The 12,312-nt window shown below is 42.2% G+C and overlaps 1 protein-coding gene across 14 annotated transcripts in view; it reads right to left on the bottom strand.

Moving 5' to 3' along the window:
- Window positions 1-12,312, bottom strand: part of DLG1 (discs large homolog 1) — a 270,198-nt gene that overhangs the window by 139,374 nt on the left and 118,512 nt on the right. For 8 of the 14 annotated variants that reach the window (XM_006753379.2, XM_006753381.2, XM_006753383.2 and 5 more), the window contains exon 5: window positions 8,235-8,333. The exons of the other annotated variants lie outside the window; for them this stretch is intronic. In XM_006753379.2, coding sequence (XP_006753442.1) covers window positions 8,235-8,333 — 99 coding nt within the window. The remainder of the gene's footprint in view (window positions 1-8,234; window positions 8,334-12,312) is intronic. 14 annotated transcript variants of the gene reach the window in all.

The following is a 12,312-nucleotide window of genomic DNA, read 5'->3' as shown; positions in this document are numbered from 1 at the left end:
AGCTCTTTACAAAACTAGTAGAAACAGAGGTCTAAAACATCTGGTTCTAAAGCAGAATATTTACTCTGCGGTGTAAATAAGCCTGCATATTTAATAGGCCAGTATCATAGAAATTATATGGTTATATCTCCATTAGGAAGAACTAGCATCTGTTATTCACCTACCATGTGCTCAGTTTCTATGTGGAAAAACTGAAGCTCTGAGCAGCTGAGTAATTTCCCCACCATCACACAGCCAGAGAAGGGTGAGGCAAGGAAATAGCGAATGAGGCCAGAAAGTGAGACTAGGTGCATTATAAAGCCCTTGCTCTTTCTGCAACTTCAGCCGCCACTGAATATATATTTCTCTGTACCACCCTGTATAATAAGCATGATAATTCCTACTTCAAAGGGCTTTGATAAAATTTAAATGACATGGTACCAATAAAAAAATCACTCTGAAAAGTATAAAAAGTTCTATAAATAACAAAAAACAATTATGATCTGTCTGTCTAATTTGCTTGATCCTCAAACTCATTTTGAAGTAGTCAGGGAGGTGTTATTCTCCCATTTTAGTAGATGTAGGGAGTACAACACTCAGAAAGGTTAAGTTACTTGTTTATGAGTCACAAAGGCAGAACTAGATTCTGAATCTTACGTCTTCTCCTATTTTTTCCTTAAAAACAGTATTTTTATTGATATCAGAGAGGAAGGGAGAAGGCGAAATAGAAACACCAATGATGAGAGAGAATCACTCACTGGTCAGCTGCCCTACACTGGGGATTGAGCCCACAACCTGGGCATGAACCCTGATTGGGAATCAAACCACGACTACCAGGTTCGTAGGTCGATGTTCTACCACTAAGCCACACCGGCCAGGCTGCTTCTATTTCTATAACATCATGATGCATCTAAAATGTAAACTCATATGCATTATGCATAACCCATGGATACAGATAGTGTGGTGAAGGCCTGGAGAGGGGGCAGGAATGGGATGAAGGAGGTCAATGGAAAAAGGGGAACATCTGTAATATGTTCAACAATAAAGCTAAAATAAAAAAAAAATTACAAAGCCCTATTAATGCAGCAAAAGATCATGGAAGAAAATGTTAAGGGAAACAAAGGTCATATAGATCCTTAGAAGAAAAATTACATGCATTTAAAATGTTAAAATTGGCTTACATATTAAATATAAACTTCCAAATGTATTTGGGGAGAGACATTTTAATCAGTTGTATTAATTTCATAATGTACTTGTTATACTCGCTTAATTAGGAAAACACTTATTCTGGAAAATGAGGCATACACATAGGCTTTTCACACAATACAACATAAATTATTAAGTTCCCCTACATGAACTTTTGTAGTGTATTTAAAACCTAAAGTGAGGCTAGGTATAATAAACTAGTGGCCTGGTGCACGAAATTCGTGCACATTAAAAGAAAATTAGAGGAAATATTTTAATATTGCTATTTGCCCTTTCTCTATAATAGAAGTTTCAGAGATTAAAGAAAATTAGTAAAATGTATATGTAAATCTTCCTCCTGTCAGAGTCTGGGGCATGCCGCAGGACCCAGAGTCAAGTCCACCCCCACCCGCATGCACCTCAAAATTGTGCGAGACCCAAACCCAGACCTGGCTGATCCCACCCCCATGAAGCCCTGCCGGGTGGGGGGCACAGCTTAAGGTCCCCCGCCTGGTGTTGGGCAGGGGGCGCAGCCTCAGGTCTCCTGTCAAGCCCTGCTGAGTGGGGGTGCAGCCTCAGGTCCCCCAGCCCAGTGCCGGGTATGGGGCTCAGTCTCAGGTCCACCGGCCCGGTGACGGGATGGAGGGCGTGGCCTGAGGTCCCCCAGTCTGGGCACCGGGGCGGGAGGCACGGCCTGAGGTCCTCCTTCAATCCCCACCAGGTGGGGGGCATGGCCTGAGGCCTCCCTGTCAAGCCCTGTTGGGCCAGGGGCACGGCTTCAGGTCCCTGCTGATTGCTTGTTATGGCTTGTTATGGGACCCCCGCCTCCGCTGTGGGCATAGCCATCTTGTGACAGTATGATGGAGTGAGGGTCAACTTGCATATCATCTCTTTATTACATAGGATAAGCCTCTCTCTTGTACAGATAGCCTCACTTGTTTTTATAAATTTGTTCCTTGGTTTATTATCTCAAAGAAATATGAAATAACTAACAATATGAATAGCCAATATCATAGACCAGCTACCCATCCATGCATTATCATTCTTTTAATTACTATAAAACATGTCAAGATAGTACTATTATCATCTTCAGTATCATAAATGAGTAAATAGAAGCTCAGTATGGTTAAGTAAACTGCTTGGCTACATGATTGTAACTGGAATTCTAAATGAGATCAAATTAACTCTTGAGACCTGTATAACTACATGGCAACGTCTCAACAATTCCCAAGTGTAGTGTGATGCTATGTTAGGGAAACTTAGAGTAAATGAATCAGACAACTCTCAACAGGAAAGGTCAGGTTACCTATTGAATATAATAAAAACAGAAACCACTACAAAATTTTAAAGGATTCTAGAAAACTATTTTAACATCAAAAGATGAATTGAAGTGACAAGAGAAAGTAAACTTTTAAATCTCCTACTAAAAAAAATAATGGTATTACTGAATTCCAGATACATGAAAAGATGCTACATTATTACAATAATCCTTAGGCCGCTTATTTAGAATTATTTATTTTTAAAAATCTTTATTGTTGAGAGTATTACTAATAGATGTCTTCCTTTACTCCCTCCCCCTTTTTTTCCCCCTGCCAGGCCTTCACCACTATTGTCTGGGTCCATAGGTAATGCAAATCTCTATAATAAAAGCGTAATATGCTAATTAGACCAGACAGCAGAACAATCTTCTGGATGTCCTTTTAGAAAAAGCCAGGGCTGCGAGGGCCGAGCCCCTTGCACAAATTTCATGCATCGGGCTTCTAGTACGCATATAAGTCCTTTGGTTAATCTCTTCCCCACATCCCCTTTTCTCTCTGAGATTCATCAGTCTGTTTCATGTGTCCATGCCTCTGGTTCTATTTTATTCATGTTTATTTTGTTCATTAGATTCCACGTTAATTTATTTTGAGTTTTAGATTCAATTGTTCATAGATACATATTTTTTGCCATTTTATTGTTCATGATTTTGAGCTTTTTTCTTCTCCTTCTTCTTTTACCTCCTCTATTTTACCTCCTTGAACAATTTATGTAACAAAGATTTGATGGTGATAAATTCCGTTAGCTTTTTCTTGTCTGTGAAGCTCTTTATCTGACCTTCAATTGTAAATGATAGCTTTGCTGGGTAGAGTAATCTTGGTTGTAGGTTTTTGATATTCATCACTTTGAATATTTTCTAAAAAATTGTTATTGTTGAAAAGTATCATATATATCCCCTTTTCCCCACATTGACCCATTCTAGCCTGCCCAGAGTCCCCACCCTAAGCCTTCACCATATTTCTTGCCACTCCCTTCTGTTGAGAAATCAGCTCAGTCACATGGGTGCTGCCTTGTAGGTAACTGCTTTTCTCTTGCTGCTTTTAAGATTCTCTATTTGTCTTTAATGCTTGGCATTTTTAATATGATGTGTCTTGGTGTGGGCTTCTTTGGATTCCTCTTGTTTGGGACTCTGTGCTTCTTGGACTAGTAACCTTCACCAGGTAGGGGAAGGTTTCTGTTATTATTTCTTCAAAGAGGTTTTCAATTTCTTGCTCTCTCTCTTCTCTTTTGGCACCCCCATAATGCTAATGTTGGTACACTTGAAGTTGGTCCAGAAGCTCCTTACACTACCTTCATATTTTTGATTATTTTTTCTTTTAGCTCTTCTGATTGGGTGTTTTGTGCTTCCTCATATTCCAAATCATTCATTTGATTCTCAGAATCCTCTACTCCACTGTTGAATCCCTGTAAATTATTCTTTATTTTAGTAAGTATATGCTTATGTCTGACTGGCCCTTTTTCATGTCTTTGATGTTCTCACTAAGGTTCTTAAAATTCTCACTAAGATCCACGAAAATCTCACTAAGTCCCTTGAAGCTCTCATTAAGATCCTTGAGCAACCTTATAATCCACTGTTTTGAACTCTGTATCTAGTAGTTTGCTTGCTTCCATTTCATTTAGTTTTGTTTCTGGAGACTTCTTCTGTTCTTTCATTTGTAACCTGTTTCTTTGTCTCCACATTTTGGCTGCTTCCTGGTGTTTGTTTCTGTGTATTCGGTAGAGCTGCTATGTCTCCTGGAATTGGTAGAGTGGCCTTATGTAGTAGGTGTTCTGTTGCATCCAGTGTTAGGCAATCCAGCAGGAGCTACAGAGTAATCGGCTGATAGCTGCTACTTGTACTGGGTTTGGAAGTGCCCAGGCAATGCCCAGCTCTGAAGGAGGGCAGGCTGGTGCTAGTGCTGGGCCACTTACTGAAAGGTAAGGGGGATGCTGATGACAGCAGCTGCTTGTTTGAGAGATATTAGGGAAGTCTGTAGCCTAAACCAGGACAGGCCATTCATATTCAATAGCTGCTGCAAACAGCTTGGGTGGGGCTGTAAATTGGGTGGGGTGGGATCTCAGGGAATCACCAGGGGGCATCAAACAATGTGAGACAGGCCAATGACAACTCAGATATGGCTGCTGGTCAGCTCTGTGAGTTGCGGGGAGGTCCCAGCACAGGGAACAATGAACCTTGTGAGATCTCCTGTCTGGAAGAAAGCTGCACCTGAATTCCTGCCCTGATGCCAGACAATCCAGTTCCTCCCCATATGTCCCTGGATCCCCGAAAGCCACTGCCCCAGTGCTGAAGCCCAGAGGGATTGAGTCTGAGTAAGTCTGTGTGCTGTCCCTTTAAGAGGAACTACACGGGGCTCCAGCCGCCTCCATGTCACTCAGTCACAATCCACACTATTTTTCACAGCCCAAAGTTATGAGGACTTCTCTTTCCAGCTCTGGAATCCTGGCTGGGGTTCTGGAAGACCTTGCTTCTCACCTGAGACCTCTGCAGCAGAGCTATCCCTCCTCCCTATTAAACATGCCACAGGTGGGTGTTGAATCAATCTGTTCCGTGTCTCCACCACTCCTACCAGTCTCGATTTATTTCTCCTTTACTCCTCTAGTTGTATGACTTCCATTCAGACAGATTTCAGGTGGTTTCGAATGATGGTTGCTCTGTATTTTAGTTGTAATTTTGATGTGGTTGTGGGAGGTGGCACGTACCAATGTTTACCCTACACTGCAGTCTTGGTTCTCTCTCTTATTTAGAATTATTAAAGTTTTAATATAATACTTGTAATTTCTCCTAGAATCATATTTTATATGATATTCCTATTGATTTTCATTTTTTAGGAGGGGTAAAAGTGCATGGAAATGCTCATAATCATAGTTGATATTCCATTTCCCCCCACAATGGGGCTTATTTTTACCTAGATTTTATACTATAGATCATTAATTGTAAAAATACATAAAGGTGTACTTATTTACACTTTAAATAAGATTGAGATCTTTCATACCTAACATCATTATTATCTATCCTATATAATAAAAGCCTAATATGCTAAGTGTCTGGTCATCCATTCAACCAATGAAAGCATAATATGCTAATGAATTCATAATGCTAATGAATATGCTAAGGCCACTCAACTGCTTGCTATGACGTGAACTGACCACCAGGGGGCAGACAGTTGACTGGTCGACCAGTCACTATGACATGCACTGACCACCAGAGGACAGACATTCCAACTGGTAGGTTAGCTTGCTGCTGGGGTCTGGCTGATAGGGACTGAGTCAGATGGTTTGGACATGGCTTGGAGCCCTCCCATGGTTCCTCCACGGCTGGCCCTATGCCCGTATCCCTCCCTTGCCCCAATCATGCACAGCTAGGGTCCCTCAACCTGGCCTGCGCCCTCTCAAAATCTGTGACCCGTTAGGGGATGTTGGAGAGCCGGTTTCAGCCTAAAAGTGGAACAGCTGGTTGCTATTATGTGCACTGACCACCAGAGAGCAGACGCTCAAAGTAAGAGCTACCCCCTGGTGTCAGTGCACTTGCACAGGGGGACCGCCGCTCAGTCAGAAGCCAGGCTCACGGCTGGCGAGCACAGCAGCAGTGACAGGAGCCTCTCCTGCCTCCACGGCAGCACTAAGGATATCTGACTGACCGCTTAGGCAGGAGCAGGCCTAAGCGGTCAGTTGGACATTCTGCAAGGGCTCCTGGACTGTGCATGGGCACAGGCCAGGCTGAGGGACCCCTCAAGTGCACGAATTTTGTGCACTGGGCCTCTAGTGTATCTACACTAATAAAAGAGAAACATGGTAATTAGTGTCACTCCGCTACCCTTCCCATTGGCTAATCCCCCTGTCACTCACAGAGTAGGGCTGAGATATGCAAATTAACTGGCAGCCAAGATGGCGGCCGGCAGCCAGGCAGCTGATGCGAACGGGGAGGTTTGCTTGCTTCAGTGACGGAGAACTCCAACGTTCCCGCCTGACTTGCCGGCCTCTCAGCTACAACTCTCAGCAACTATGTTGCAAATAAAGAAGCTAAAAAAACCTCAGAAACCTGCTTTACTCAGTGGAGCTTCAGCCAGCCGGACTGCAACATTGTATCAAATACAGGTAAACAAAGGTTAGAAACCACTTTCAGCAGCAAAGGCCTCAGAGCTAAAGCTGGCCCAGAATAAAAAAAAAAAACAAACAAAAAAACGGAGCGGTTGGGAGCTTTAGTCCCAGCCTGAAAACAGCCCTCAGCCCCTCAGCCAGACTGGCCAGGACCCCAGTGGGGACCCCCACAATGAAGGGTGTGTGACCAGCTGCAAACAGCCATCATGCCTTCATCCAGACTGGCCAGGTACCCCAGTGGGGACCCCCACCCTGATCAAGGACACCCTTCAGGGCAAACCAGCCAGCCCCACCCATGCACCAGGCTTCTACCCTATATAGTTAAAGGGTAATATGCCTCCCACCACCGGGATCAGCGGAGCTGAGAGGCCTCCTGGCACCAGGATCAGCGTGACAGGGGGCAGTGCCCAAACCCCCTGATCGCCCTGCAGCTCTGTGTGTGACAGGGGGCAGAGCCCCAACCCCCCTGCCCCCCACGGGCCCTGCTCTGTGTGTGATGGGGTAGAATCATAACCTCCCCATCTGCCCTGCCCTGAGTGTGACAGGAGGCAGAGCTCCTCAACCCCCTGATCAGCCCTGCTCTGTGCATGACAGGGTATGGAGCCCCAACCCCCCTGATGGGCCCTGCTCTCTGCGTGACAGGGGGTGGCGCTGCAACCTCCCCATCGACCCTGCCTTGAGTGTGACAGGGGGCGGTGCCCCAACACCCCAATCGGCCCTACCCTGAGCGTGACTGGGGGTGGCATCGCAGCCTCTCGATCCGCCCTGCTCTATGCATGACAGGGGAAGGCGCCCCAACTCCCCAATCGGCCCTGCTCTGAGCCCGACCAGGGGCTGCACCTCGGGATTGGGCCTGCCCTCTGCCACCCGGGAGCAGGCCTAAGCCAGCAGGTCGTTATCTCCCGAGGGGTCCCAGACTGTAAGAGGGCACAGGCCAGTCTGAGGGACCCGCCCTTCCCTCGAGTGCACAAATTTTTGTGCACCGGGCCTCTAGTATATATATATATATGAAAAGCCAGCGACTGTAACGCCATAACAACCGGTCACTATGATACCCACTGTGGCCAGCAAAATGGCCCAATCAGGGGGTGGGGACATCCAGCCAACCTCCCGCAGTCCCTCCCCACCAGCTGGCCCGCCCACCCTTTTCCCCCTTCCCCGGTCAGCAGGCTCCTGATTGGCTGCCCCACCACGATAGGCCTGCAGCCTCTCCCGCTGGCTGGCCCCGCCCCTGACTGCCTCCCCACCCTATTTGATGGCGGGCCAGCAAACCCACCGCCCACAGCCCCTCCCCATGGCCATACTTAATTTTGTTAAAAATTAACAAAATTTCCAAAATCAAAAATATTTTTAAAACTGTTTCACTTTTACAAGTACAAAAGACATGATAAATCTAAGCAGGTTCAATATTATGAAGTTCAGAATGTGTCCTATTTCATAGACAAACTAATAAAAAGGCAAATATTGAACCCACTTTATAGCAAATCCTTACAATTTTATTTAGAAGATAATTAATTTATATTAATTTCCTAAAAATATCAATTGAAGCCCAAAGTGAATGACCAAATCTAACAAAAAAATAATTAAAACACTTAAAAGAAAGAAACATTAGAAACAAATTAAAATTTATAAATAAAAAAGAAACTAATAAAAACCTGTGGTATGGTGGATAGGATGACAGTATTCTCAGCAGGGACTGGCAGGACAGGGATCACAGGGACAGTGGGAGAAGAGAGAGGTACAGCTTCTGTTGGCTAAAAATCATCAATGACAAAAAATCAGGAAAAATATCAAAATAAAAAGGAATCACATAACAGAAAGTTTGACATAAATTATAGTTTTCAGAATGAACTGAAAAGTAGGTAAAATATTAATATATTACCTCAATTTGAATGAGAAAATGATGTCCAGAAAGTATTTTATTAATAATGATATCACAAATATTTTAATTACTCTGTAGTTAAAAAGAGTGACTACTCCTTAGATCAGTGGTTCTCAACCTTCTGGCCCTTTAAATACAATTCCTCATGTTGTGACCCAACCATAAAATTATTTTCGTTGCTACTTCATAACTGTAATGTTGCTACTGTTATGAATCGTAATGTAAATATCTGATATGCAGGATGGTCTTAGGCGACCCCTGTGAAAGGGTCGTTCGACCGCCAAAGGGGTCATGACCCACAGGTTGAGAACCGCTGCCTTAGATGTTTAAATGAAAATAACAAAAGATAACAATTTATAATGCTCTTCCTCAAAGCGACAAGACACTAGCTTCAGAGACAGACTACAAAATATTTTTCTAGCATCCAGAATATATTTGACTACCTTCCTCCTTGTATTGAAAGAATCAAAAGTAATTCCATTTGCCTATCAAGTAGATAATTGGGCCTTACAAATCTACAGACAAAAGATTCAAAAGACTCCAAAATTGAATCTGTATAACTTAAACTAATCTGTGCTATTAACCTCTATTATCAAGAACCTGTCTGTAAAGTCATTAATGCAACTAGCATTCATTGAGTATCTATTATACGCCAGACATATTTTGGAAAAAATGAAAAAAGAAGTGGCAACTCTAGTGACATATTTAAACTATAAAGCTTTGATACTTGTACTAAACTAGTGGCCTGGAGCACAAAATTCGTGCATGGTGGGGGGGGGGGTGGCGGCCTAGCCTGGCCTGTGCCCTGTCACAGTGTGAGCCCCATGATCTATCGCCCCAAAGAGGTAGGCCTTGCTCACCCATCTGGGACTCCTCAATGGATTGCTCCAAAGAGGCAGGTTGGGCTGGGCCGCGGCGGAGGCCTGTGGACCCCCAGTACAGGCATGCGGAGGCTTCCGCCACGGCCCTGTCCCTGGCCCCGACACTGCAAGTCCCTGCCCACCTATGCCTGCTGCGCACGCAGCCTCCAACTGATTGGTCGTTACGCGTGAGGGCGTCCCAATCATTTGCATGTTAGCTTTTTATTAGTATAGATTACTCTATCTGACTTGATTCAATTATTTTTATAAAGCTATAACTGGAACACAGAAAGGTGTTTTCTAACGAGTTCCAAACCTTATAAATGGAATTAATTCGTATTTCCCCTATCAATGACATATTCTATATGTATAAAAACATTAAAATTAAATTAATAAGATGACAATGTACATTAAGAGACTTATAACAGAAAGAAAACGAATTGCTAAGCTTGAAACTATGCTTTTCCTCATTGATAAAAATACAAAATGAAATTAAAATGTTAACTTTCTTTCTCTATCAGGCAATGAAAATTTATCAAAAATGTATGAAGTCTCTTCAATAAGGTATTGAGACACTGAATATCCACATGCAAAAAAAAGTTAAAACATTATATATAAAAACTAATGGAAAATTAATCAACAACCTAAATATAAGTGCTGAAACCATAAAACTTGTAGAAGAAAAAAGGGGTAAATTTTCATGACCTTGGATTTGACAATAGATTCTTAAATATGACCATTAAAAAAGCATAAGTGATGAAAACAAATTAGGATTTAATCAGAATTAAAACTTCTTATACACCAAAAAGCATTATCAAGAAAGTGAAAAGACAACCTACAGAATGGGAGTAAATCTTTGCAAATCATACATCTGATGAAGGTTTGATATCCAGAATATACTAAGAACTCCAACTCAACAACAACAAAAAACAATAAAAAAAATGGGCAAAGGACCCGAATAGACATTTCTCTAAAATAGCTATACAAATGGCCAATAAGCACATGAAAAGATATTGAACATCACTATTCATTAGAGATATGCAAATCAAAGTTACAATATCACCTCTCACCTATTGGAAGGCTGTAATAAAAAAGGGAAAACTGAAACAGAAAGTAACAAGTATTGGTGAGAATGTGCAAAACTGGAACCCTCAAAAACTGCTGGTAGGAATGGGAAAGTGTGCATACTCTGGAAAACAGTTTGGCAGTTCCTCAAAAAATGAACCATAAGACTACTACATGATCCAGCTAATCTACTCTTAAGTATATGCTCAATAGAACTAACAACAGGAAACTGGATACTTACACCAGCGTTCAATGATGCATTATTCACAACAGTCAAAAGGTGGAAACAGCCCTAACTGGTTTGGCTCAGTGAACAGAGCGTTGGTCTGCAGACTGAAGGGTCCCAGGTTCGATTCAGGTCAAGGGCATGTACCTGGGTTGTGGGCACATCCCCAGTGGGGGGTGTGCAAGAGGCAGCTGATCGATGTTTCTGTCTCATTGATGTTTCTAACTCTCTGTCCCTCTCCCTTCCTCTCTGTAAAAAATGAATATTAATTTAAAAAAAAAAGGTTGAAACAACCCACATGTCCACCAACAGATGAATGGATAAACAAAATGTGTTACATGCATTAAATAGATTAGTCAGCCATAAAAAATAAAATTCTGATATATATCCTACAATATGGATTAATCTTGAAAACATTATTACTAAGTGAAATTAATCAGCCACAAAAGGACAATATTGTATGATTCCACTTATATGAAATACTTAAAATAGATAAATTCAGAGACAGAAAGGAGAATAGAATTATGGGGACACAGGGAATCATTGCCTAATGGTTACATAGTTGGATGTGATAAAAACAATTTTGGAAATAGTGATTACTGCATAACACTGGGAATATAACTAATGCCACAGAATTGTTCAATTAAAACTTGTTAAAATTGTAAATTTTGTTACATATATTTTACCACAATAAACAAACGAAAAAAATTTTAATACATGGGAACAAGTACTCTCTCACAATGCCCTTGGAAATATAAATCCATACAAACTTTATAAAAACCAACTCAGTAGTAATTGTCTGTAGCCATAAAAATATCTAACCTCTCTAACATAGTAATTCTGGGAATCTATCCTCAAGGGAATAATTTAAAAAGCAAATGTTTTAATAATCTTAATATATTCCCCTGAGCATTGTTTATACTTGGGGAAACGTGGAATATCCTAAATATCCAAAGGTGTTGAAATGGTTAAGTAAATAATGATAATTATATAAGATTAAATATCAGACAACAAGGATAAATCATCTGTAAAAACAGTTTGTAAGTCATATAGAATACTGCCAATGACATGACATTAAACAAAAAAGGAGAAATGAAAAGTGTAAAATTATGGAAATAAATGTGTGAAAAGTTAACCTCTGGGGGCAGGATTACAAGTAGTTTCCCTCCCCACTGCCTCATTTCACACTAAAGGCCGGGTGCATGAATTCATGCACAGATGGGGTCCAGCTGGCCAGGGGAAGGGGACGCAGGAGGTTGGCCGCCAGCCCTACCCCTGATTAGACTGGTTGGCCGGCCGCAGTGTGCGTCATAGTGACCAGGTGTTTGTCACTTGGCACTATCCTTTATCTAATAAAAGAGGAACATGGTAATTGGCGTACGACCGCTACCCTTCCCATTGGCTAATCAGCGAGATATGCAAATTAACTGTCAGCCAAGATGGCAACCGGCAGCCAGGCAGCTTAAACTGAACATGAGGCTTGCTTGCTTCAGTGACAGCAGGCCTCTGAGCGGGCAGTTTGAAACACAGTAACATATAGAAGCTAAAAAAAACTCCAGAAACCTGCTTTCAGCGAGCCGGGATCTCAGAGCTGCAGTTATACATTGTTTCGATTACCTACTTTCAGCAGTGGAGGCCTAAGAGCTGGAGCCTCAGACCTAAAGCTGGCCCCGAATAAAAAAAAAGAAAACAAGGAGCAG

The sequence above is a fragment of the Myotis davidii genome, unplaced genomic scaffold, assembly GCF_000327345.1.
Source record: "Myotis davidii unplaced genomic scaffold, ASM32734v1 scaffold571, whole genome shotgun sequence".
NCBI lineage: Eukaryota > Metazoa > Chordata > Mammalia > Chiroptera > Vespertilionidae > Myotis > Myotis davidii.
Note: the sequence above shows the minus strand (reverse complement) of the source record. Positions and strands in the feature narration are given on the sequence as shown.